General features: G+C 56.4%; 1 protein-coding gene across 14 annotated transcripts in view; it reads left to right on the top strand.

Moving 5' to 3' along the window:
* Positions 1 to 10,713, top strand: part of ITPR1 (inositol 1,4,5-trisphosphate receptor type 1) — a 204,123-nt gene extending 193,410 nt beyond the window's left edge. For all 14 annotated transcript variants that reach the window (XM_068157768.1, XM_068157769.1, XM_068157763.1 and 11 more), the window contains 2 exons: positions 2,265 to 2,426; positions 8,996 to 10,713. In XM_068157768.1, the coding sequence (XP_068013869.1) occupies positions 2,265 to 2,426; positions 8,996 to 9,082 (249 nt within the window). In that variant the 3' untranslated portion in view covers positions 9,083 to 10,713. The remainder of the gene's footprint in view (positions 1 to 2,264; positions 2,427 to 8,995) is intronic.
* The last annotated feature ends 15,535 nt before the right edge of the window (positions 10,714 to 26,248 follow it).

The following is a 26,248-nucleotide window of genomic DNA, read 5'->3' as shown; positions in this document are numbered from 1 at the left end:
GGCAGGTCAGGAGCAGCTAATTGGTGATGATGAGCCCTGGCATCACAGCTGAGCTGCAGGAAAGCAGCCTGACTGCAGCTCTCTGAAGAGGGGGAGCAGGATGGATGCTCCTGGGAAGGAGGGAGCAGAGCAGTGGGGAACAGGTTGGAGTTGGAGATTGAGGCAGGGAATGGTGACAAGCTGAGGAGTTGGCAGTGAGGTAGCAATGAGAGGTTGGAGAGAGCCCAGCAAGAGCCTTGGGTTGCTGTTAATCATAGAGTCAGAGAATGGTTTGGCTTGAGAGGGACCTCTGAAGCTCATCCAGTACAGCCCTGCAGCAGGGACATCTGCAACTGGAGCAGGTTGCTCAGAGCCCCCAGCAACCTGACCTGGGATGGCTCTGGGCATGGGGCAGCTCCCTCTGACCTGGGTAACCTGAGTCAGGTTCTCACCACCCTCACTGGCAAAACTTTCTTCTCTTTCCCCTTTGAAGTCCAAAGCATCCCCCTTGTCCTGTCACCACAGGCCCTCCTCAGAAGTCTCTCCCCAGCTTTGATTGTCCTCTTGAAGCACTGAAAGGTCACCAGAAGGCCTCCCTGGAGCCTTCTCCTCTCCAGGCTGAACAATTCCAACTCTCCCAGCCTGGCCTCACAGCAGCCCTGCCAGCATTGCTGTGGCCTCCCCTGGCCCTGCTCCACCAGGTCCCTGTCTGTGCTGTGGAGCCCAGAGCTGCCCCAGCACAGCAGGGGAGGTCTGAGCAGAGCAGAGCACAGCAGAGGGGCAGAATCCCCTCCCTGCCCCTGCTGCCCACACTGCTGGGGAGCAGCCCAAGACAGGGCTGGGGCTGGGCTGGCAGCACTCAGTGCCAGCTCATGTCCAGCTTTGCACCCTTCCAGCAGCATGAAGTCCTTGAGGGATGCTGCTGGCTCTTGGGGTTGGGATGAAGGCAATCTCCTTGCCTGTCCCTCTGCTTGGTTTGGGACCTTCCCACACATCCTGATCTCCAGGCTGGGTTAACTTCCATTGCAGAGAGTATCTCCAGCGTGGGAGGAGCAGCAGACTAGATAGGAAACAAGCCTGGGTGTTGAAATGTGAGGTGTCAGGCTGTGGTGTGCACCCCTCCTCCTCTCTTGTGGCTTTCTCTTCTGCTCCTGCTTTTACACTGAACATCCCAGGTGCCTGCCTGGGCTCTGTGTGCACATTCCCAGCCCCCTGCACGTGTCCATGAGTTCCTGGCTCGCTGAGAAATGAGACAGAGGAGGATTTGATGCCTGAACAAACACACACACTTCCTCTGTCCCATGGCTTGGCCTCAAGCAGTCAGACTATGATTTTTGGGGGGTCTCTTCTTTGTCTTTCCCATTCAAAAGGAAGTGTTCTGAGCTGCAGAGCAGTGGCAGGTAGGATGTGGTGTCTGCCATGAGGGGGTCAGGCCAAGCTGGGCTGGTCCAACAAAGCAAGCTAGAGAGCCTTCTCTGAATACAACTGAGAGAATCATCAGAGAATTGTTTGGCTTGGGAAAGCTCTCTGAGGTCACCCAAGTGCAGCCATCAGCCCAGCACCACCATGGCCACCAAACCATGGCCCCAGCTGCCATGGCCACAGGGCTCTTGCACCCCTCCAGGGATGGGGACTCCACCACCTCCCTGGGCAGCCTCTGCCAGTCCCTGACCACTCTTGCAGCAAAGAAATTGTTCCTCATCTCCAACCTAACCCTCCCCTGGCACACCTTGAGGCCATTGTTCCTTGGGAGAAGAGTCCATCTCACTCCAGGCTCTTCTCAGGGAGCTGCAGAGAGCAATGAGGTCTCCCTCAGCCTCTTCTCCAGACTAAACACCCCCAGCCCCCTCAGCTGCTCCTCCCCAGCCCTGCTCTCCAGACCCTTCCCCAGCTCTGTTGCCCCTCTCTGGACCTGCTCCATCTCATTAAGGCTCTCAGATGGCAGCAGATTCCTAGCACTGGGAAACCCTTGTCCAGAGGTGAGATCTGGGCTGGTTTGATGCCCAGTGCTCCTCTGTTACCCTGAGGTGCACCTGGAGAAGTGGCAGGGGAGAGTGAGTGGCTGGAAGGGCAGAGGCACCACCCAGCAGCCTGCTGCTGCTGCAGTTAGGTCTGAAGTGGCTCATTGCCTGCAGCAGGCAACCCTGCAGACTTCCCAGGGAGATGCAAATGACGATGAGTGCAGAGCTGCTGTGTCTGGGGAATGTCCCAGCACAGCATCAAAGCTCTGTCTGCTGGGGTGCAGCTTTTCCTCTGGCTAACTGGGAGCTGTGTCTGATCCTCAGGAGAGAAACCTGGACTGGTTCCCCCGGATGAGAGCCATGTCCCTGGTCAGCAGCGACTCGGAGGGGGAGCAGAACGAGCTGAGGAACCTGCAGGAGAAGCTGGAGTCCACCATGAAGCTTGTGACCAACCTCTCTGGCCAGCTGTCAGAGCTGAAAGATCAGGTAAGGGAGAGCTGGCAGGCCAGAGGCCCTGCAAGGCTGTTGTCCAAGTGAGGCTTCACAGCTCCGTGGCTCTGCAAGCCCCACAAAGAGCTTTCCTCCAGGGCCCTGAGTGTAGGTGCCCAAGCCACATGGCCTTCCAGAGCCCCTGCCCCAGCTGACCTGCCTGGCAGTGCAGAGCAAACTGCTGTAGCCCAGGGTGGCCACCTCCAGCCAGGACAGCCTGCAGTGAAGTGATCAAAGCTGAGCCTCAGCTGGTGCTGGAGCCTGGGGGTGTGGCAGTGGTGCTGCCCTGGGCTTTCAGCCCCAGGCCTTAGCAGGGAGAGGCTGTGCTGGTGACACAAGTGTTGTGCTGCTGCCTCAGAGCCCACTGAGAAGCTGGAGAGCTGCTGGAGTGGTTAGCATGCTCCATGCTGCTGCAGATGGCCCTTGGCTGCTGCCTCAGCTCGGGCTGCAGCATGCACACAGCCACAGAAGCCTTTTGCTTTGCAGCCTCTCTTGCTGCTGAACCTCTGGAGCGGTTTGTGGCTGCAGCAGCAGAGTCTGAGGGCTTCTGTGAACTTCTGGCTTCTCTGGAGCTCAGTGGGGTTGTGGGGATTGCTCCCAGCCCCAGTGATGGCTCAGTGAAAGCCAGGGAGGAAGCAAGGCTTGTAGCTCCAGGTTGTCCATAAGGGTCACAGCCTGACTGGGAGTGACTCTGCTCTGGTGAGACCCCCCTGCAGCACTGCCCCCAGCTCTGGTGTCCCCAGCACAAGAAGCATCTGGAACTGTTGGAGAGGGCCTGGAGGAGGCCAGACATGATCAGAGGGCTGGAGAGCTTTCCCTGTGGGGACAGGCTGAGAGAGTTGAGGTTCTTCAGCCTGGAGAAGAGCAGGCTCCAGGGAGACCTCAGAGCAGCCTTGCAGTACCTGAAGAGGCTTCAGGAGAGCTGGGGAGGGACTTTGGACAAGGGCTGGGAGTGCCAGGATGAGGACAGTGGCTTTGAGCTGGGAGAGGAGAGGCTGAGAGTGGGGAGGAAGAGATTCTTTCCAGTGAGGGTGGGGAGAGCCTGGCACAGGCTGCCCAGGGAGGCTGTGGCTGCCTCCTCCCTGGAGGTGTTTAAGGCCAGGTTGAATGGAGGTGTAGGGGAAGGTGTCCCTGCCCATGGCAGGGGGTTGGAACTGGATGATCTTTCAGGTCCCTTCCAACCCAACCCACTCTGTGAGGCAGAAGGGCAAACGCTGCTGCCTGCCCTGGCAGGAGCCGCTCGCGGCGGCGGTGCCTGGCTGCTTATCTTTATGGAGTCCTAACCTCAGCTGGTTCACTTGGGGCAGCTCATGCAGATATGGGCAGTGGATAACACTAATTGCTGACTTGCAGATGCTGGTGTCCCTGGGCAGCTGATGGCATCAGAGGGCAGGAAGGGGCAGCAGGCTGGGGTGGTTATCTGTTGGGATGCGATGGCTTGGCGCAGGTCTCGCCAGCGCCGATCGGATCCCTGCTCCCCAGCTCTGCTCTGGCTTGGCTGCCTGCCTCTCAGCCACTGATCTCCAGGGAGACCTGAGGCTGCCCAAGATTCCAGCTCCCTGCCTTCCATGGAGCTGAGCCCCCGTGGAGCACCAGGAAGGGATTAACCTGTGGCCCTGGCAGCAGAAACCTTGCTGCTCTTGGCTGTCGTTGGCTCTCCGGGGCTGGGCCACGAGGCCTTGCTCTGCTTGGTCTGAGGGGGGAGGACAGGATCTCAGCATGCCAGGCTGCAAGGGACCCCTGGATCATCTGCTCCAACCCTTCCAGGTGATGGTGGAGTTGAAATGAGCTGGCCCAGCACCCTGGCAGGCTGAGTCTTCAAGCTGCCCAGTGCAGGGGAATCCACCCCTTCCCCTGGGAGGTGATTCCAGCCTCTGACTGTGCTCCTGGGGAAAGATTTTCTGCTGGAGTCCAGCTGGCATCTCCCCAGCAGTCACCTGTCCCCAGCAGTCACCTGTCCCCACCCCCCCTTGTCTTTTCCTTGGGGCTCCTTGGAAAACAGGGAGTCTCCATCCTCCCTTGTGCTGCTCCATGGTGAGTTCTCCCCCTGAGCCTTCTCTTCTGCAGGCTGCACACCCCCAGCTCTGAGCCCTTCCTCCCAGGGCAGAGCTGCCAGGCCTCAGCTCCTTCTTGTGGCCCTGCTCTGGAGCAGGCAGTTGCTCCTCTGTCTGGGCTCTCAAGCCTGCTGGGCAGGGGGTTTGCTGTTGTGCCTGGAAGCAATTATCCTGAACTCTGTGTCCTGCCTCTGAGCTGAAGGGGCTGACTCAAAGTGGTCTGCAGTCCACAGGAGGCTTTCCATCAGCCACAGCCAGCTCTGGATCAGAGCACATTTCCTTTCTGAAGCTTGCAGCTCTTGGCTGACCAAGCACTAAAAACCCTCCTGGCTCTTTGTGAGCACAAGAATGAGGGATTTAGCTTTTAGAGAGCTGTTTGACTGTAAAAGCAAAAGAGGAAACCAGCTTCATTAATGTTGTGATAGCTTTTAGGAATTCCCCTAAGCACCATTACTGAGAGCTGCTGCTCAAGTCTGCAGGATGCTCCAGTGGCATGGCACACCCAGAGTACCCCTGCTCCTGCTCAGGAACTGGCTCCAGGGGAAAAAACCTCACTCAGGGAACTTGGTGTTTGTGTTTAGTCTCTTGTCATGAGAGGGGGAAGCCTCCCATTCATTTGCTTCCCAAGCTTGTGAGGTTTCTGGAGGCTAATTGTTAGGAGCTGAGCTGCAGTGTGCCTGGGCAGGCTTTCACCCAGTGCTGCACCAGCAGCCATTCAAGTCCTGACCACTGGAATCCTGTGCAGGAAAGATTCCAGCCTCTAACTGCCTGCAGCAGCAGGGTCTTGGATGCCATCATCCAGCAGCTCCCTTGGCAGGGAGTGGGAGGCAGCTCCAGGGGAGGTGGCTTCTTGCTCAGGGGTTCATAGAATGGGTGAGGTTAGGAGGGACCTTAGAGCTCATCCAGTGCCAGCCCCCTGCCATGGGCAGGGACAGCTCCCACCAGCCCAGGCTGCTCAAGGCCTCATCCAGCCTGGCCCTGAACACCTCCAGGCAGGGGGCAGCCACAGCCTCCCTGGGCAGCCTGTGCCAGGCTCTCCCCAGCCTCACTCTCAAGGATTTCCTCCTCCTCTCCAGTGTCAATCTCTCCTCCTCTAGCCTCAATCCATCCTGTCCTGTCCTGTCACTGCAGAGGTGGTCCTGTTGTGCCAGCCTGAGCTCCCTCAGGAGCTGCTGCTCAGGCAGCTGGCACATGCCCTGCTCCTGGGGTTCACTCCAGCTGAGCCCCAGCCTTTGGACCTGGGCAGTGTGCACCTGTGCAGTGCTCTGCCACTATCAGCCAGCCCAGCTTGACTCAGCTGGACTCCAGTCCCCTTGCTTTGGGGTTTTTTCCCTCCTCTCAGCATTCCTGCAGCAGCTGACAGCTCCCCTGCCATCCCTGTCCTGCAGAGCTCTTCTGGCCTCTCAGCTGGCTGCAGCTGCAAAGCGTTGTGCCAGAGCTGCACTCTGCAGGTAAGTGTGGTGGAGATTGCAGCTGCTCCATCCTGCAGCCCTGTGCCCTCTGCCAAGCACTGGGCAGCCTGTGGGGTGAGTCATGTCCTGCAGCAGCACTGCAGCTGGCATTCCTCTCTCTGCTCACGCTCAGCTGCTTCATTCTTCCTTCATTTCAAAGGCAAATCTTCTGCATGACCTCCACCATGCTGCACCACCCCTTGTCCTGCACACAGAGTGGGCTGGGTTGGAAGGGACCTGAAAGATGATCCAGCCCCAAGCCCCTGCCACGGGCAGGGACCCCTCCCCCCAGCCCAGGCTGCTCAGGGCCTCATCCAGCCTGGCCCTGAACACCTCCAGGCAGGAGGCAGCCACAGCCTCCCTGGGCAGCCTGTGCCAGGCTCTCCCCAGCCTCACTCTCAACAGTTTCATCCTCCTCTCCAGTCTCCATCTCTCCTCTCTCAGCTCAAAGCCATTGTTCCTCACCCTGGCACTCCCAGCCCTTGTCCCCAGTCCCTTCCCACCTCTCCTGGAGCCCCTTCAGGTACTTCTCTTCTCCAGGCTACACAGCCCCAGCTCTCCCAGCCTGTCCCCACAGAGGAAGTTCTCCAGCCCTCTGATCATCTTTGTGGCCTCCTCTGGGCCAGGTCCTTCTTGTGCTGGGGGCCCCAGGGCTGGAGGCAGTGCTGCAGGTGGGGTCTGAGCAGAGCTGAGGGGCAGAATCCCCTCCCTGTGCTGCTGCTCTCCCTGCTCTGGCTGCAGCCCAGGGCCTGGCTGCCCTCTGTGCTGCCAGCACACACAAAGTACCTCTTGGAACTCCTCTTCCTTGCCCTTTTATCTTTCCATTTTTCATTCCACAGCTCCTGGCTCAGTTTCTGGGCTGTGTGAAATGGAGGCTCTTGGTTTGCTCCCTGAAACTAATCACTGTAAGCTTCCAAGTGAAGTCCTCATTGCCTCTCTGCACATCCAACTTGTGGCTTCTCTTAGAAACAGTTAAGAAGCCTCCCACCAGCTGGTGGAGCAGAGCAGGAGCTGGTGTGTGTCCAAGACCACTAGGCAGGCAGGCAGGCAGAGCCCTCTCCTCCTGCTCCCATTTGCCTTTGAAGAGTTACAAGCTGGTTGTGAAACCAGAAGTGTGCTGGAGAGGCCTGGGAGCAGGGACCTGTCCTCCTGAGGCTGTGGTCACATCCTGGAAAGGTACAGTACAGCCTGGCCTCCCCTGGGCCAGGAGCTGAGCAGAGGCACAGCCTGCAGACCACTTCAATTATGGTTTCCAGAGCAATTGCAGCCCTTTGCCCAGTGGTTGCAGGAGGCTAATTACACAGAGCCTGAGTGAAAGCTGTGCTGTGGGACATGGAGAAGCCTTCTGGAGGTTGCCCAGAACTGCCTCTTTTGGCCAGTTTCACTCCCCACAGTGAACTCCAGGCCCAGGGTCAGTGTCTGAGCAGTGCCAGCACGCCTGGGTGCTGCTCTGCTCAGCTGAGGGAAGGAGCAGCAGAAGCTGGATGTGAACCCAGCTGCTTGGCACACTGTGCTTGCACCTTGCTCTGCAGGTGTGTGGGATCCCAGTGGAGCCTGGCTGCCTGAGGAGTACTGTTGGGCTCACAGCATCCCAGCAGGGTGGGGCTGGAAGGGAGCTCTGGAGATCACCCAGCCCAAGCCCCCTGCTCCAGCAGGGCTCCCACAGCACCCTGCCCAGCAGCACAGTGTCCAGGGGGGGTTGGGAGCTCTCCACACCAGGAGACTCCACAACCTCTCTGGGCAGCCTGCTCCAGGCCTCCAGCACCCTCACCTCACACCAAAGAAGCTTCTCTTCCTCTTCAGAAGGATCCTCCTGGGTTCCAGTTTGTGCCCAGTGTCCCTTGCTGGCCACCCCTGAGCAGAGCCTGGCCCCAGCCTCTTGCCCCCCACAGCTCCTTCAGCTCTTGCTGAGCATTGCTCAGCTGCCCTCTGGGGCTGCTCTGCTGCAGGCTCTCAGCCCCAGGGCTCTCAGCCTTTGCTGCTCCCAGAGCTGCTCCAGGCCCCTCAGCAGCTCTGCAGCCTCCCCTGGGCTCTCTCCAGCAGTTCTCTGTCCCTCTTGAACTGGGGAGCCCAGACCTGGCCCCAGTCCTCCATCTGTGGCCTTAGTAGGGCAGAGTAGAGGGGGAGGAGAACCTCTTTTGACCTGCTGGTCACACTCTTTGCTCCCAGAAGACCACTGGTCATCTTGGCTGTCCTTGCCTTGCTGTGCAGGGCTGAGGAGCTGTCCTGGCCTCCTCCTCAGCAGGCTGCTCACAGCCATCCCACATCGGCTCCTTGGCGGCAGCTGTGGGGAGGGTGCAGGGATCCAGCTGTTGGCTGCTGGAGACCCTGCCCACGCTGGAGCTGCTCCTGGTGGGACATGTCAGCTCCTGGAAGCTGCCAGAAACCTCCCAAGGTTTGAAAGTACAGCTGGAGGAGCTGGGCTGGGGCAGGTGGTCAGTGTGAGCGATGACAGAAGGCCGCTGCAGGCTCAGGCTGTGGTGGCAGCAGGCAGCAGCAGTGTGGCTCTGGCTGCTGGGAGGCAGCGGCAGAGGGCTGGCAGCGAGGTGGTTAACCTCCCCTCCCTGCCTGGAGTCTTTTGGCACATGGGGAGGGACAGTTGGCTGGCTGCTGAGCAGTCACTTCCAGCAAAGACCAGAGGTATTCCCAGCCTGACTCCGGAGCTCACCCCAGCCCGTGGCTGCGGGGCTGCCTCACAGGCTGGAGCCCTTGCAGGCAGACACTGACAGGGGAGAGGCTGCTGCCAGCTGCCTGCCTCTGCCCAGCCACCTCCCTGCAGAGCAGCAGCCAGCTGCTGGGTGTCCTCCCCAGCTCCTGGAGGGGTGTGTGTGTCCCAGCTCCTTGATTGCCCCCCCCAGCTCCTGGAGGTGTCACCCCCAGAGCACCAGGCGGGGCCCTAGCAGCCTCTGGCAGTCTGAGCGCTCTCCAGGGCGGGCAGAGGAGCGCTGGCTGCAGGCAGTGGGTGTCAGAGTGGGAAGGCCAAGCACAGGAGGTGCTCCCCAGGGGAGCTGCCCCCCAGGAGCTGCCTTGTCCTGACCAGCCTCCTTGTGACCTCTTGCAGATGACGGAGCAGCGGAAGCAGAAGCAGCGCATTGGGCTGCTGGGCCACCCTCCGCCCCTCAGCGTCAACCCCCAGCAGCCAGCCTAAGCCAGGAGGGTCCTCAGCCCCCAGCCATGGGAACCCAGAGCTCAGATGGATGCCACCTCCGAGGCTGCTCCCCTGCGCCTGGGGCTCACCTTGTACATACCCTGGGTGTCTCCTGTGTGTGAAACGACTGCAACCAGCCCCAGCCTGGGGCACTAAGACCCATGGGAGGCTCAACTTTGTGCCAAAACTATCCCCACCCCACCCCCCCAAAAAAAAGAGGCAAAAAAAAAGGAGAAGCCTTCTGGGTTTGGTTTGGGTTGGGTTGGGGTTTTTGGGGGGGGGTTAGGTTTTTGGTTTGGTTTTTTTTCCCTTGGAAGGACTTAGAGAGCTCCTGAATTGCACTTGAAAAGAAGATTGGAGGCTGTGAGATGTGATTTGTTTGGTAAGCCAAGCCAAGCTAGAGTAGGTAGTATTTATGTTTTTATACAATTGTGCAATATGGATTTATGCAACCCCCCCCTCCCCCTCCCCCAGCACCTCTGGGGGGTTGGGCTCCTGCAGGAGGGAGCTTGGCCCCTCTGGGAAGCCAGCGTGTGACTGCCAATGGCATCCAGCCCCAGGTGTGAGCCAGGCTGCTGCAGGCTGGGGGGGTGGGGGATGGTTTGGGTGCCATCCCCTCGGACCTTTTTGTACCTTGCTGTGTAAATACCTTGCAGCTGCCCTCCCCTGCCTGCCTCTTCCTGCCGGGGGGGGGCCGCCGACGGCCGGCCGGGCCTCGTCCTTTGGAGCTTCCAAGCGAGGAAAGCAGGAGGGGCGTTGCTTTGGTTGGGTTGGTTGTGTCCTTTTCCAAGTGACTTCTCTGCAGGCCTGAGGCTGTGGAAGAAGAGCTCAGCCCCACCAGGTTTGGGCTGGTGGGTTTGGTGGTGGTTTTTTCCTTGTCAAATGCTCAAAGATTTCTGAAAGGGAAGAACTTTTCTGATGCGAAGCGGAGCCGCGGGCTGAGGCGGCGCTGCCCCGGCCCAGCCTGCAGCTGAGATCCTGGCAGGAGGCTGGCCAAGCTTTGCCCTCTCAGCGTGAAGGAGCCTTTTCCTTTGATGTTTTTGGGTGTCTGTTGTTGTTTTTCTCTCCACTGGAGACCTACGTGCCTGCTACAGCTGGTAGCAAACAGGCGTTGCACCGCGGCAGCCCCGAGCTACCCCCTTAGGACTGCGGCTGAGCACTGGTGTGTAATGCTTGTGAGAGAGAGCCACTGGGGTTGAGGCTGCTCCATCCCACCCCCTCCCCTCCCCTCCCCTCATCCCCCATGGGGTCACCACCTTCTTGGTTTTGGGGTGGGTTTTGGGTCTTTTTTTTCTTTCTGGTTGGTTTCTGCTTCTGGAGAGAGTCTGAAAGGAAATTGGCTTTGGTGGTTTTCCCTCCAGTCTGTTGCATAGTTTTATACCTGGACCTCATTTTACAGAAGCTGACTTCTCTGCAGTACTGTCTACAAAAAAACAACCAACAAACAAACAAAAAAAACCACTTAAAAAAAAAAAGGCAAAGAAATAAAATACAATAAAATTGAAACAAAACCCAAAAGGCTACAAGCAGAGCTATGAAGATTTGTAAATGCATAAATATAGGTATTTAAATAAATGATGCAAAAGAGTTGACAGTCAGAGGCTGCTGGTGCTTTGTCTGCCCCCCTCCCAGGGAGGGCTCTGCTCCTCTTTGCTGTCCTGCTTGCCCCTTGCACCACGGGAGGCTGAGCTGGCAGGACCCCACAGGTAAGGAGGATGCTTTGCCCAGCACTTCCCAAGCTCTCCCCGAGGCTGGGCTTTTAATCCTTCCCCCTCCAGCCCCAGGAACCTCCCTCACCATTGCTTCGGCTGGAAAAGGCCTTTAAGCTCCTCCAGTCCAACCCAACCAAGGCTGGGGCTAACCCATGGCCCTCAGCACCACAGCTCTGCCTCTGGGAAACACCTCCAGGGATAGAGGTTCAACCACCTCCCTGGGCAGCTTAGCTCCAGGCTTTGAGGATCCTTTCAGCCAAGAAGTTTCTTCTAATGTCCAACTTAAACCTCCCCTGGGGAAACCTGAGGCTGTTTCCTCTCATCCTATCACTTGATACTAGGGAGAAGAGAACAACCCCCCCCCGGCTCTGACCTCCTTTCAGGGACTTGTGGAGAGCCAGAAGGTCTCCCTTCAGCCTCCTTTCCTCTAGGCTGACGACCCCAGTTCCCTCAGCCATTTCTGGGGATACTTCAGCCTCTTCCCAGTATGTTTCAGGCTCAGCCTGGAGCACGTCAGAGCCACAGCCTGCTCCGTGTGCACGGGAGCCCTGCAGACGATGTGCTCCATGAGGATGAGGCAGGACCCAGCTGGTACAGTTAATCATCATGCATCTGGTGAGTGCACACAGCTCTCTGCCAAGGGGGAGCCTCCCTGGCACAGGTCACCCCAAAATGTCACACTGAGGGGGGATGGAGGGAGAGAGGGCAGCCTGCCAGCCAGGCTTACTGGGACTTGAGTCAGGTGTGGTTTCCATCCCTTCCCTGGGCCAGTCTGGCTCCCTGCAGCCACTGGCTCCCAGCAAGGTGTAGCAGAGGGAGCCTGAGGTTGTGCAATGGAGGAGCAGGGTTTCACCTTCTCCAAGCAGCAGAGAGCTGGGTCTGACTCACTTCTTCCCTGCGTGCCACAAGCAGACCCACGCACGTTTGTCTGGCTTCCCGGAGCCTTCATCACTCAGGTGAGAGGGAGGAGGCTGCACTGCAGCTCCAGAGGGCATCTGTGTGAGTGCTCAGCATTGCTTCACCTTGGACTCACAGGGCAGAAACACACAACACGATCACAGAGTCATTTTGGCTGGAAGTGACCTTTTGGCTCTTCCAGTCCAACCATTCTCTAACTCCACCAAGGCAGGTGCTGAGCCATGGCCCTCAGCACCACATCTCTGCCTCTTGAAACGCTTCCAGGGGTGGGGATTCAGCCCCCTCCCCAGGCAGCCTGGCCCAGGGCTTGACAAACCCTTTCAGTGAAGAAGTTTGTCCTGCTACCCAACCTAAACCTCTTGTGGAGCAACTCTGAGGCCATCTCCTCTCATCCTATCTCTTGTTACTAGGGAGAAGGGCCTGACCCCCACCTGGATCCAGCCTCCTTCCAGGGAATTGTAGAGAGCCAGAGGGTCTCTGCTCAGCCTCCTTTTCTCCATGCTGTGAACACCCCCAGCTGCCTCAGCTGCTGCTCACCAGCCCTGTTCTCCAGACCCTTCACCTATTCCCTAGGACTGAAGGGTGCCTCAGGAAGCAGGGCCCTCCAGCACAGGTCACTTCCCCATTCTAGGCAGAGGGGAAGATCAGGGCTGGAAGCCTGGTCCCATGCAAAGGTTTCTTCTACTCTTCCCTCCCACCTTCTAATGTCCAACCTAAACCTCCCCTGGTGCAACTTGAGGCCATCTCCTCCTGTCCTGTTCACTTGTTATCTCCCCCCACCTGGCTCCCACCCTCTTTCAGGGAGCTGTAGATAGTTCTCAGCTGCCCTCCAAAAGGCAAAGCCTTTGGGTACTTGAGGCAGGGCACAGCTGTGCCTGCTGTGTGTGGTGATCGGTGTGGCATCAGCTGTGCACAATCAGGTGTCTTCCCCTGTGGCTGTCCTCTCCCAGGGGATGTGGACAGATGCAAAAAGCAGTAGGTTGGGGTTTTTCTTTCACCTCCTGGCACAGCTGCAGCTGAAGTCAAGCACAGCCACCCCCCTGAGACGTGAGCTGTGCTGTCGGGATTGGGGAGACTCTGGATGCTGATGCTGCTTCTGCAGCCCAAGCAGAGGCTGCCAGCTCCTGGGCACCAGAGGAAGCCTACTGCTGTCTTCCTCTCTTCCATCAGTTAACAACTCATTGATTCCTGCAGGTTCCTCATAGAATGGTTTGGGTTGGAAGGGACCTTAAAGATCACAGAGCAGTAGATTTGGAAGGGACCTGCAGAGAGCATCCACAGACACAATGTATAGACATTGATCAGATCCCCTCCCAGCCTTCTCTTCTCCAGGCTGCACAGCCCCAGGGCTCTCAGCCTTCCTTCATAGCAGAGATGTTCAAGTCCCTTCAGCATCCTTGTAGCTCTCTGTTGGTCTCTCTCCAGCAGATCCCTCTCTCTCTTGAAGGGACACAGTATTGCAGCTGTGGTCTCAGCAGGGTAGAGCCCAGGGGGAGGAGAGCCTCCCAAGACCTTCTGGCCACACTTTTCTTGGTGCACCCCAGCAGAGGTCTCCCAGCAGCACTGCTGTGTGTGCAGGGTGGGAAGGTGATTTGGTTTGTCTTTCCAGTAAGAGGTGAAAATGAAAGTGACCTTCTGAGGAGGAAGGAACCAAAGAGAACCTGCCCATGGTGCTAATAATGGCGAGCCCTGGAGAAGGGGAAGGCTCTCTGTGCCTTCTCCAATTTGCATAAGGGCTGAGTGTGGGGAGGAGCAGTCCCCTGGCTACCGAAGCAGCTGCTGTGCTAACCAAGGCCAAGCAAATCAGGGCTCCACTGCTGCCACAGTGGCAAATTCCAGGCTTCAGCCTCAGTGTGGCAGCAGATTGGCAGAGGGCAGGACAAAGGAGCTGGGATTAAGGTCTTCAGGATTCACAATGGAGACCTTAGTCCATAAATGGGGTCTGGATTGATGTGGAGCTCCACAGAACCATTCAGCTTCTCTGCCAGGTGGGGGAAGGCTCCCAGGCACCTGCCCAACAGCGAGAGGTAAATTGCCCATTGTGCTCCTGAACAAGGGAAACTTGCATGGAGGACTTGCACTTGCTAGGCCCCAGCACAACCAGCTGAAGATGTTGCTGTGTCTGTGCTCTGCAGCCCTCCTGGCTGCTTCTGCAGGTGGCTGTAGGATTGCCCAAAGCAAGGTGTTGAAAGGATGCCTGTGAAGTGTACCCACAGGAAGCTGGAATTGGTTTGGTTGGAAGAGACCTCTGAGGTCCTTGAGTCCAACCCTTACCCCAGCACTGCCAGGTCACCACCAAACCATGGCCCTCAGCACCACCTCTCCATGGCTTTTCCATCCCTTCAGGCATGGAAACTCCACCACTGCCCCAGGCAGCCTCATCCAGAGCTTGGCAACTCTTTATGGGTGGAAATTGTTCCTAGTGTCCAACCTAAACCTCCTCTGCTGCAACTTGAGGCCATTTCCTCTTGCCCTGTGGCTTATTCCTTTGGAGAAGAGACCAACACTCACCTGGCTCAGCCTTCTCTCAGGGAATTGTAGAGAGCCAGAAGGTCTCCCCTCAACCTCCTCACCTCCACACTGAACACCCCCAGGTCCCTCAGCTGTTCCTCCCCAGCCCTGCTCTCCAGAGCCTTCAACCAGATTTGTTTCCCTTCTCTGGACCTGCTCCAGCAGCTTAATGGAGTGAGTAGCCCAGAACTGATCCCAGGGCTCAAGCTGTGGCCTCTCCAGAGCACAGCACAGGAGGACAATCCCTGCCCTGGTGCTGCTGGCCACACCACTGCTGATCCAAGCCAAGATGCTGGTGGCCTTCCTGGCCAGCTGGGCACACAGTGGCTGATCTTCAGCTGGCTGTTGACCAACACCCATGCCAAAACCTCCCACTAATACCACATCAGGGAGCTGCTGAAGCCTGGGACACAAAGGGGCCCTAAGCTGCTGATGAGTGATTTGGGTGGCTCCTTGTTTTAACTGCAGACTCCCTGGCCTGGAGCCAAGGTGCCCAGGTTCTCACATGCTGTGATGGAAGCTGGCTCCTGAGCTGTGAATTTGCTGGCCCTGAACAGGGCAGGGTGTAACCTCTGCCTTGACTCTGGCAAAGAGACAGACCTGGGGCATTTATCTCTGAGCTTGGTCAGGAGCAGATGTTGATCTTTGGAGTAAAATCACTACAGATAGTCCACCTATGTGAAACTGGGGCTTGCACAGAGACAGAAAGAATTAACTCCTGGGGAGAAGCTGTGTGTGGCCAAGAAGGCCAACAGCATCCTGGCCTGGATCAGCAGGAGTAGGGAAATGATCATGACCCTGCACTGGGCACTGGTGAGACCACACCTTGAATAGTGGGAGGCAGTTTGGAGGCCCTCACCCATAAAGGTCACTGAGGGGGTCCAGAGGAGGGCAATTAAGCTGGGGAAGGGTCTGGAGAACAGGGCTGGGGAGGAGCAGCTGAGGGAGCTGGGGGTGTTCAGTCTGGAGAAGAGGAGGCTGAGGGGAGACCTCATTGCCCTCTACAGCTCCTTGAGAGGAGGCTGGAGTGAGGTGAGGGTTGGGCTCTTCTCCCTAATCTCAGGGGACAGAAGGAGAAGAGATGGCCTGAGGTTGTGCCAGGGGAAGGTTAGGTTGGAGAGGAGGAAAAATTTCTTTGCTGCAAGAGTGGTCAGGGAGTGGCAGAGGCTGCCCAGGGAGGTGGTGGAGTCCCCATGCCTGGAGGTGTGCAAGAACCCTGTGCCCGTGGCACTTGGGGCCATGGTTGGGTGGCCGTGGTGGGGCTGGGCTGCTGGTTGGGAGTGGATGATCTCAGAGGGCTTTTCCCACCCAAACAACTCTCTGATTCTGTACTTTTATTTACTACCTTTCCAACCTCCTTGCAGACTAAACATGTTAATGAGCTGAATGTCAAAACCACCCACAAGTAAACCAAGCTGTCCCATCCAGCAGGCTGCAGCGCATTTGTTTTTAGTAACTGGCGAGGATGCTGGAAAACCCCTCTCAAGATTTCATTTTTAACAAAAAGTACCCAAAACTCCACCAGTTTTGCATGGCAAAGTAGTGGTTGGAGTCGAGCTTTGAGTCAAGCAGCCTGTCTGTGGTTTTTGTGGGCGGCTGCCTCTCGGAATGACTCTCCTCCCCCTGTCAGAGGGGAGAGCTGCATCTTCACCTCTGCAGATGACGAGCAGCACAACCCGCAGCGGCAAATCTCCCTCCAGAGCTCAGCTGTGCAGCGAGCCCCCAGAGCCCTCCTGCCGCCCCGGGCAGGGCAGCGCAGCCTGCTCGGCACCCAGCGAGGCGCAGGCAGGAGGGCAGGGCGAGCCCGGAGCGGTGCTCTCCATGCCACCAGCCCTGCCGCCAGGCTGCTCGCCCAGCTCCGCAGTGCGCGGGGGAGATGCCGCAGCCGGGGCTTCCATCGCAGCAGTCCCTCAGCACCACAGCTCTGCAGTCCCGCCGGGGATGGGGACCGCCCTGGGCAGCCTGGGCCGGGCCCTGAAACCCCTTTTGGGGAACAAATGATTCCTCGTGTCCGATCCGAACCTGCCCTGGGGCAACGCGAGGCTGTTTCCTCTCCTCCTTTCCCTTGCTACCTGGGAAAGCATCTTCCCCAGCTGGCTGGCCTCACCCTCACTCTCTTCTGTCTTCTTGCTTTTTCATTTTATCTTCTCTTTTCACTTTTTACTTTTTTTTTCTTCCCTATTTCCCCCCTTTCCCTATGCTTTTCCTCTCCTCCCCCCCTTTTGTTCCCCTCTTCCCTATTTTTTCCCCTCTTTCTTAAAGGCATAGCCTAAAATGGCCACACACACACACACTTCTCCCCCCCATTTCCTTTTTTCCCCCCATGTTGGACATGGAACAATTTCTTCTCCCCCAGTCTTGTCAACCCCCTGGACCAGGCTGCCCAGGGCAGTGGTGGAGTCCCAGTCCCTGGAGGGCTTCCAGAGCTGTGTAGACGCAGTGCTGAGGGACATGGCTCAGTGGTGGAGTTGGCAGAGCCAGCGCTGGGACTCGATGATTCTGAAGGTCTTTTCCAGCCTAAACAATTTGGTGCAGACCTTTGCCATGTGCCCCAGTGACTTGAGTGCCTTTTCCTGGTAAAGGTCCTTACTGCTTTTACTTTTAATTCCTGCAGCTACTGAATCTCATTCCAGTACAAAAGGTCACCTCAATGCCTGGGAGAGGCTCACAGAGAGCAGTCTGGATCGTGTCTGCCTGCATCTAGAGCTGACAGGAGGATTAAGGTATTTAATCCCAAAATGCAGGCCTTGGAGATCAGAATTTCCCCTGAAGACAGCCCCAAACCTGGGGCTGCTCCGTGTCTGGCAGGAGCCAGGAGCAGAGCTGAGGACAACCTCAAGCAAGCAGGCAGGGCTAGACAGGTGGGATGAGTCCTCCTCAGGGAAGTGCTGAGGATGGGCTCATCCTGGAGCTGCTGCCAGACATCCTGCTCTGCTACACCGAGCAGCCCTTGTCCTGAAGGTGTGTGTCTGTGGTTGGCAGCAAGAGCTTGCTCCTGCCTTTTTATTCTCCTGAAATTAGGAAGTGGGAGGAACAGAAGGAAATGGTGGCCTCCAAAACCTGCTCAATGTAAATGTTGGGAAGAGAGATGGAAATGCAGGTTCCTCGCTGTGCCTTTGATGTCAGAGCCACTCCTAGGTTTCTTCATGGTCCTGTGAAGGTTTTCTGCACAGAGCCAGCAGCACTGGCAGCAGTGCAGAGCATACCTGGGATGGGTGGCCCTGAAGGAGGGGGCCCTGGCTTGCACCACTCCCAGTAAAGCAGTCCATGCTCTGCCAGCTAACTCAACATTGCCAGTGAGAGAAGGCCACCAGGGCTCTCTCCTTGTGCCCCAGCAGCTCTCTCAAAGGGCATGTGGCAGCTGCTGCACTGGGGCAGCTCCTGGGTTTGTCTCAGGGTTGGTGTGCTCCAGCCTGAAGGCTCAAAGCCAGCAGGGACTGGATGAGCTCCTGGGTGCTGCAGGTATGAACCCAAGGCAAATGTCCCAGGGAACAGTGGTGTGCCTGAGGAGTGTGTGAGGGCCAAGGTGAGTGGGGATTCGTGTCAGGCTGTTCATGCTGGCTCTGACCCCTTGCTTGTGTCACTTAGTCCCATCCCTGGCACTGATCAGCCAAGAGAGTCCTAGCAGCAGCCTGGGAGCCCTGGCTGGCTCCCATACACCAGTTACTGCCATCCTTGGGACAGGCTAGGCTTGGACCATACTTAGTGCCTCAGACCTTGCAAGCCCCCAAGGCTCCATGCCTTCATCTGTGTGATCTGATCAAGGGCACATTTTCAGAGCCAGGATGGGGTCTCAAACCCATTCAGGACATGGAGGGGCCCAGCACAGCAGGGAGCAGGGCTGGGCAGTAGAAATGTGCTGGGCACAACATGGCTCAGAAGTGGTTCAGGCCCCAGCCTTGCTTCTGGTGGTGCCCACCTTCCAAATACCAGCTCCACAGCCAGAGCAGGGAGGATGCCACCAGCTGCTCCTGAAGCAGTTCTGCTCTGTGTCTGGTGGCACTCTTTGGGTTGAAGAGAGAGCTGCCAGCTCTCCAGGGAGCAGCCCTGCATGTTTCAGGTGCTGCTTTAGTGAGTCCTGAGTGGCACTGCTGCCCTGTTGCCAGGAGCAGGCAGGGGCAGCAGGGCTGCTGTGCCACAGAGCAGCCCCTGAGGAAGAGTCCAGTGCTAGAGGGGTCAGAGCAGTGCACCTGGAAGCAGGAACGAAGGAGCTCCTCTCTCAGGAGTATCTGGCCAGGTAGAGCTTTTACCTGGAAGAGCTAGATGGAAATCCTAGCCAGGCATGAAAGGGCATTGCCCCCAGTTCCTGCTCTGGGAGTGCTCTGAGTGGCTCTTCCAGGCTGCTGCCTGCATGCTCTGCGGTTTGCTTCCCACCTCGCCCCTGGGCAGAGCTCCAGCTGTGAATGCAGCATGGAGAGAAGCAGCTCAGATTGTGGCACCTGCTGACCAGAGGCCAAACCTCTCTGCAGCTACTGCAGGAAGCTCTCCAGCCTCCCACAAGATCCACCTCTCTTTCCCCACGGCCTGCCCAGGAGATGAGAGCCCAGACTTGGGCTTGAGTCGGTGCCTACAAGGTAAGGACTAAAACTCTCAGGTTTTTGTGCTGCAGACCTTCAGTTGAGTGTGGTTCCCACTCCTCCTGTGGTTCTAACACACAGTCTGACAGGACAAGAGGGAAAAGTCTTGCTCCTTACCCACATCCTCACTCTAATTTGGAACTGTAAAGCAAAAGGGCCACCAGCATCCTGGCCTGGGTCAGCAACAGCATGGCCAGCAGGACCAGGGCAGTGGTAGTGCCACTCTACTTGGGCACTGGTGAGACCACACCTTGAACACAGGGCTCAGTTTTGGGCCCTCACTCCAAGAACCACCAGGTGATAGAACCAGAAGAAAAGGCCTGAAATTGTGCCAGGGGAGGGTTAGGTTGGCAGTGAGGAAAAATTTCTTTGCTGGCCAGGGTCTGGCAGAGGCTGCCCAGGGAGGTGGTGGAGTCCCCATGCCTGGAGGTGTGCAGGAGGGCTGTGGCCATGGCACTTGGGGCCACGGTTGAGTAGCCACAGTGGTGTTGGGTTGAGGGTTGGACTGGATGACCTTAGAGGCCTTTTCCAACCCAAGCAGTTCTATGCTTCTAAGATTAGATGTGTGTGAGATACCTACAGTGCTACCTCCTAAGCTGTCTCCCAGCTTCCTTCCCTGGGAGAGCAGGGTTGTCTCAGCCTGTGCCAAACCCAAATCTGTTACACTGGAGAAACAAACAGGCAGAAGGTGAAGTTCTCCTGGAGGGGGAAAAAAAAACCAACTACCCAACAACCCCAGAGGTGGTGCAAGAGCAAAGCTGGGCAGACAGAATGAATCAGAGGGACCAGTGACAACATGGAGGAGGAAAGCCCTTCTGGCTGGCAGCCAGGCTGAGGCAGAGCTCCTGTTGCGTGCATTCCCACAGCATCCTGCCCACCCAGCCTGACAAACCCTTGCAGTCAGTAATGAATAACAGTGGGAAGCTGGCGACCGGCGTCCCTCAGCTGGCAGCTCCGCCGTCTGCTGGGGGTGACTCTGACATGTGCTCTCCCAGGGCCAGCTGCTCCTCCATGTTTTGGCTTGCAGGGCACAGACCTGTGAGTCAAGTCTGAATCAGGTTCAGCCTGGAGAAGAGAAGGCTCCAGGGAGACCTTAGAGCAGCCTTCCAGGACCTGAAGGGGCGACAGGAGAGCTGGGGAGGGACTTTGGACAAGGGCTGGGAGTGATAGGATGAGGAACAATGGCTTCGAGCTGGGAGAGGGGAGACACAGAGTGGAGAGGGGGAAGAAATTTTTGACAGGGAAGGTGAGGAGACACTGGAACAGGTTGCCCAGGGAGGCTGTGGAGGTGTTGAAGGCCAGGTTGGATGAGGCCTTGAGCAAGCTGGGCTGGTGGGAGGTGGCTGGAACTGGGTGATCTTGAAGGCCCCTTGCAAGCCAAAGCAGCCTGTCATCCTGTGCATCAAGAGGTGTGCACGAGGAAGAAGCTGCATTGAATGATGAGAAACGAGAAGGCTGCCACCTCCAGAAGGGGAAAGCAGCTGGCTTCAGTTCTGAACGCCCTCGAGTGCACAGCTCAGCTGCTCAGGGGTGCTGAAGGCAGGAGCTGGCACCGTCCCTTCACCTTCTCCAGTTGCAGGTGGAACTGAGCCTCCCCTCCCTGCTGAGCTGGTTAGTGCTGTGCACAGCTGCTGACCCGGCCCTTGACCTTCGTACGCCACGCTCTCCGTAACCAGGGGATGACTGATGGCTATCAATTACTGTCCCTGCTTACACCCAGCCCTTGCTGCACCTTTGTTTTTTTGGGGGGGGGGGGGGGAATGAACCTAGCTGTTAGCTCCCAGGGGAGACAGAAGCGCTCTGAGGCAGGCAGCGGGCAGCATGACTCCAGCCTCGATTAATGCACTGCAGACTCGTAACGAATGCGCTGATAAGCGTGCCTGAGCCTTCTGGGCTGGGTTCTGAGAGGAAAAGGCCTTCCTGCTGCCCCCTGCTCTTGCCATTAAGATGCCAGGCCCGGCTGGCCGGGGCCGTGCGGTGCCGCCGGGCTGTCCCCGCGCGGCAGCGGCGCTGACCGTAAAGGTTAAGCCTGCCACAGCCGATTGTACCCAGCGGCACTGCTTGGCTGGGCTCTGCTGTCTAATTGCCACTGACCCCGTGACAATGAGGTAATGTCTCTGACTCCCGGGTCAGATAAATGCTGCTCGTTTTATAACCACCAGCCATGGGCCTGGAAAACAGAGAGGAAACAACCCAGGCTGCCATGAACGGCAGAACAGCAGCTCTCCTCCAGCTGCTGCTCCCTTCTCTGCTTGGGGGGTGGCTTCTTTCCTTCTCCTAACGCCCACTTAGGGTCACAGCCTCTGGTCAGAGATGCTTCTCCCCCAGGCTTTGCCTCAGCATTGCTGAGGTCACACCTCAAATAGCCATGCCTCAAATCCTGGGCTCAGTTTTGGGCCCCTCGCTCCAAGAAGGACATTGTGGGGCTGGAGTGGGTCCAGAGAAAGGCAATGAAACTGGGGAAGGGTCTGGAGAACAGGGCTGGGGAGGAGCAGCTGAGGGAGCTGGGGGTGTTCAGTGTGCAGAAAAGGAGACTGAGGGGAGACCTCTTTGCTCTCTACAGCTCCCTGAGAGGAGGCTGGGAGCCAGGTGGGGGTTGGTCTCTTTTCCCAAGAAACAAGCAAAGAGGACAAGAGGAAACATCCTCTGGTTGCACCAGGGGAGGTTTGGGTTGGACATGAGGAACAAATTCTTCCCTGAAAGGGTTGTCAAACCCTGGAACAGGCTGCCCAGGGCTGTGGTTGAATCATCGTCCCTGGTGGGCTTGAAAAGCTGTGTAGCTGTGGTGCTGAGGATCATGGTTTAGTGGTGACCTGGCAGTGCTGGGGCAGTGGCTGGACTTGGATGTTCTTAAAGGTCTTTTCCAAGCTAAATGACTCTATGATTCAGGTGGGCTCACCAAAACTGAGGGGGACGGGGGAGAGACTGCCAGCAAAATGCAAGAGTGGAAGGATGCAGTTGGTAAGAATCAGTGTGGCTGAGGATTAGCCTCAAACAGGCTTCTTAACCCCAGAATCTGCTGGGTGATGTGCTGCTGAAGGCACCAGACCATCCAAGACAGAAATCCTGGTGCCAAAGCCTACCAACACCCAGCAACACAGGGCTTTAAAAGGAGACCTGCACCAGGAAAAAGGAGGAAATGTTTGACCCTGAGGGTGCTGAGAGCCTGGCCCAGGTTGCTCAGAGAGGAGGGAGATGCCCCGTCCTTAGAACCAGGTCAGATTGTTTGGGTCTGTGAGCAACCTGCTCTAGCTGGGGATGTCCCTGATGACTGCCTAGGGGTTTGGACTGGATGACCTTAAAAAGTCCCTTCCACGCCAACCCCTTCCATTACTGTTAAGAAGGGAGGTGGTGAAGCTCCCCTGAGCGGCACAGGTTCAGTGCGTGCCTGAAGGAGCTGCGGGTTGCAGTCCTGCTGGCGTGGCCACGGTTCCAGTCCAAAGTCCTTGTTCCCAGCTCCCTCCCTTTGCCACTTCAGCTCTTAAGGACCGGGGCCTTTGAAGATAAATGCCCAAGTGACGCCACAATGACGAGGAGGACTTTGCCCTCCTCCTGAGAGCAGGCGAGGCACGAGTGGCACTCGGGCATCAACCAGCACAGGCACAAGACAGGGCTGCGCAGAGGGCAGCGATAACCCTCGCTCCACATCCATCCCCTTATCACCAAAGCCCTGGGCTGAGCCAGCCTCAGCTGTCCCTTTTGGAAAGAGGCTCCCAGAGAGACGTGCAGGGGGACCTGCAGGCCAAGATAAAAGCTGGGTTGGTGGTTTGTTTGTTTTTCTGGAGTAACCCAGCAGCTTCTCTCCCCACAGCCTCCCGGGCGCTGGGAGGAGCGGGGTTAAGCCCTGCTGCAGAGGCAGGCAATCTGTGCGTGGTTTTACAGTCGTGAACCGGAACCTCTGCAGAATAAACCCCAAAATATTTAGAGGAATGAGCTCTTAGGCTTGACCTAAATAACCCTCTCCTCTTCATCGATACAGGCTGATTTCATACCAAATAAACCCCGAGCTGCTTTTGCTGCTGGGCAGATTGTTTTTCCCACCACCACCTTCTCCTCCGCTGCACCTTCGATTTTAACCGCGGCAGGGACTTCTCTTATTAAGCTCCTGTGAGGAAAATATATATGTAAAGGGTTGGGTGTTTTTTTTTGCTGTTCCTTATCTGAGAGTTGCAATAATTTTGGCTTTTGAAGTGTTTAATTGAAATCATTAATCTGGAAGTGTTTCTCTTACCTTGATGCACTGTCCCCTAACTGTGTGCCCTGACATTCCCCACCCACGGTTCAGAAGCTGCAGGATTTTGTTTTCTCTTTTCTTTTTTCTTTGCTTCATGTTTGGTTTTCAGGTCACATTTTAAATTAACTCCCCCCCTCCCAGTCTGGCCATGACTCAGCAGAGCTCATTTGCATCAGTCTGACACTTTGCATACCAGCAAGAAGCTGTTTAAATACAAAATGGTCAAATGTTTTGTTCGACCTTCTTTGACCTTCCTCTTCGTTCCTGCACCAATTTCCTTTCTTCCTCTGTTTGGGTGGGAAGGCAGACTCCGTGTGTGAGAAAGCAGGGACTTCAGCCTTTCTCCACACAATCACCACCTCTCTGGCCCAGCACTGTTGGTGTTTGGATCTCACAGGGTAACAGCATGGGAGGGACTGGAATGGATCATCCAGCCCAACCCCCCTGCCAAGGCAGGGTCACCTAGAGGAGGTCACACAGGGACATGTCCAAGTGGGTTTTGAGTATCTCCAGAGATAGAGACTCCAACACCTCTCTGGGCAGCCTGTACCAAGGCTCCATCACCCTTAAATTAAAGAAGCTCCTCCTCATCTTCAGATGGAACTTCTTATGTTCCAGTTTGTGCCTGTTGCCCCTTGTCCTGTCACTGGGCACCACTGAACAAAGCCTGGTCCCAGCCTCCTGCCACCCTCTTGCACTGTCAAAAGGTTTCCTCCTCAATATGAAGCTGCACAACTTGGATCCTCTTGGTGTGCAATTAGCAGATTTTAATTGTCTGTTTTCTACAGATGCCAAGAGCTCTAGAGAAGGAGTTTTGTGGTCTTGTAGGTCAAGCCTGGCTTGTTCTTGTCTGTCACTGCTGTTAGTCACTTTGTTGGCTGGGAAGGCACCAGGGCACCTGCACAGAGCCTGGTGCTGAGCTTCAGGGTGAGTCTGAGCAGAGTGGTGCTTGGTTCTGCTTTGTGGGTAAGCCACCAATTCCAGACCCAGGAAAGGCATGCAGTGGCTGTCAGCTAGATGAAGTGGTGGTGCCATTAAACCCAAAAGCATTTGGAAACATCACTGGGACTTGCAGTAACCATTTGTGGAGGCCTTTGAAAGGAAAGCTTTACAATAAGCGTCTCCACGTAGCACTAAACTTTATTTTCACCACAGGCTTTTACCTGCTGAAAGCTCTCCAGAAGTAGCTTCCTTAAATACAAGTTTTAAATGCTACAGTACCAGGGAAGAGAATCAAAATCAAATCAGCTCTCCCAGCTCCATTTATTTCTGTGTTCATAGCCTCATAGAATGGTTTGGGCTAGAAGGGACCTTAAAGCTCATCCAGTTCCTGTGCCATGGGCAGGGACACCTCCCACCAGCCCAGGCTGCTCAGGGCCTCATCCAGCATGGCCTTGAACACCCTGGCCTTGAACACCTTCCAGGGAGGGGACATCCACAGCCTCCTAGGGCAGGCTGTGCCAGTGTCTCTTCTCCCTCCCTGTCAGGCATTTCTTCCTCATCTCCACTCTCAGTCTCCCCTCTCCCAGCTCAAAGCCATTGTCCTTCATCCAGTCACTCCCAGCCCTTGTCCAAAGTCCCTCCCCAGCTCTCCTGGAGTCCTCTCAGGTACTGGAAGGCTGCTCTGAGGTCTCCCTGGAGCCTTTTCTTCTCCAGGCTGAACAACCTCAACTCTCTCAGCCTGTCCCCATAGGGGAGGTTCTCCATCTCTCTGATCATCTTTACAGCCTCCTCTGGACCCTGTCCAACAGCTCCATGTCCTTCTTGTGCTGGGATCACCAGAACTGGATGCAGTGCTGCAGGTGGGGTCTCAGCACAGCAGGGGGGGTTCATTGATTAACAGGTCAGATCAGGGTTCCTGTATGTCCCACTGAAGTGCTGTGTGGTAAATCCAGGGACTCACCAGCCCCTAAAAGGCCTCACCTGTGCTATGAGGAGAACCTCCTAGCCCTCACCCCTCAGACCCCTTCGTGCCTCCATCGGAAATCCACTCCTGCCCAGGCAAAGCCAGGTTTCAATCCACTGCTGGTTATTTTGAAGGGGAAAGGCAGTTTCTCGACAGCCTTGAGGTCCCTGTTGTGTGAAAAACCTTTTTCCTCAAACCTTTTCCTCTCTTGGCTTGGCACAGCCTGTGTGTTTGACTTTGAAAATGACTGTGCTGGTGGTTTTTTGGGGCTTGGTTCTTGTTAACAATCAGTTTTCTTCCCCCCCATTACTGGAACAAACACAGTTTGAACTACATTGCACGCTGCTTTTAAAGAGAGGTGATGCCAGCTGCTTTTCCTGTGGCCTCTCAGCGCTGAAGGAGGCTCAGACACTAAGAATATTTCATTTAAGAGATGAAGCACTCATTTTTTTTGTCTTTATTTATTCAGGATTATACTGGGGGCATACAACACCTGCAGCAGATGAGGAGGAGGAGGAGGAGCTGAATTAAAAACCCTGCAAGGTTTCTTTCTTAGAGGAAGCAAGAAATTGATTGATCAAGGGTGCTAAATTACCAGTTCCTGCTGAACCAAGCTCAGTGCATCAATTGGGGGAGAAAAAGCACTTCTGACCAGCCTGGATTGCCTCTAATGGGCACTGGCACTTTGGATGTGATGTTGAGGCCATAAATCTCCCACTAGGTTCCAGATGTAAACACTAACACAATCTAAGGACTCAGTCTGGAAAATCACAGAATGCTTTGGGTTGGAAGGGGCCTTTCAAGGTCATCCAGCCCAACCCCTTTTGATTTATTGTTGGGTTGGTTTGCTTCTTTTTAAGGCTGGTATTTTGATTGAAAAACCTCTGCCTGCCATGACAGCAAGTCAACCTGCTCTGTGGCCAGGAGCAACCAGCCAGGCTTTGGATGTGCTTCCTTGGAATGAGCCTGCCTCCAGCTTTTGGGAGCTGCCAAACTAACTTCCTAGGCTCTGCTGGGCTTTCCCCACTCAGGGGCACAAGGCAGGAGCTGCGAGGCAGCGGGCTGTGTCTGGGGCACGGTGAGATGCATCCAGGTGGTGATTTGGGCTGGAAAGTCAGGATTTGCAGAGTCTCCTCAAACATCAGTTCTGCAGACCAGTCCTACCATTCCCTGAGGAGGTGGAGGACAGGGGCCTGCTGCTACCTTGGGCTTTCTCACATCCCCTTTGTGAGCCTAAGTGGATCAGTTCAGCCTCCCAAGCACGTGCCGGTCTGTGCTGATAAACTGCAAGACAACAGCCTCAGAGCC

This window comes from Melanerpes formicivorus, unplaced genomic scaffold (genome assembly GCF_026170545.1).
Source record: "Melanerpes formicivorus ecotype bairdi unplaced genomic scaffold, bMelFor1.0.p_v2 SCAF_38, whole genome shotgun sequence".
NCBI classification, from domain to species: domain Eukaryota; kingdom Metazoa; phylum Chordata; class Aves; order Piciformes; family Picidae; genus Melanerpes; species Melanerpes formicivorus.
Note: the sequence above shows the minus strand (reverse complement) of the source record. Positions and strands in the feature narration are given on the sequence as shown.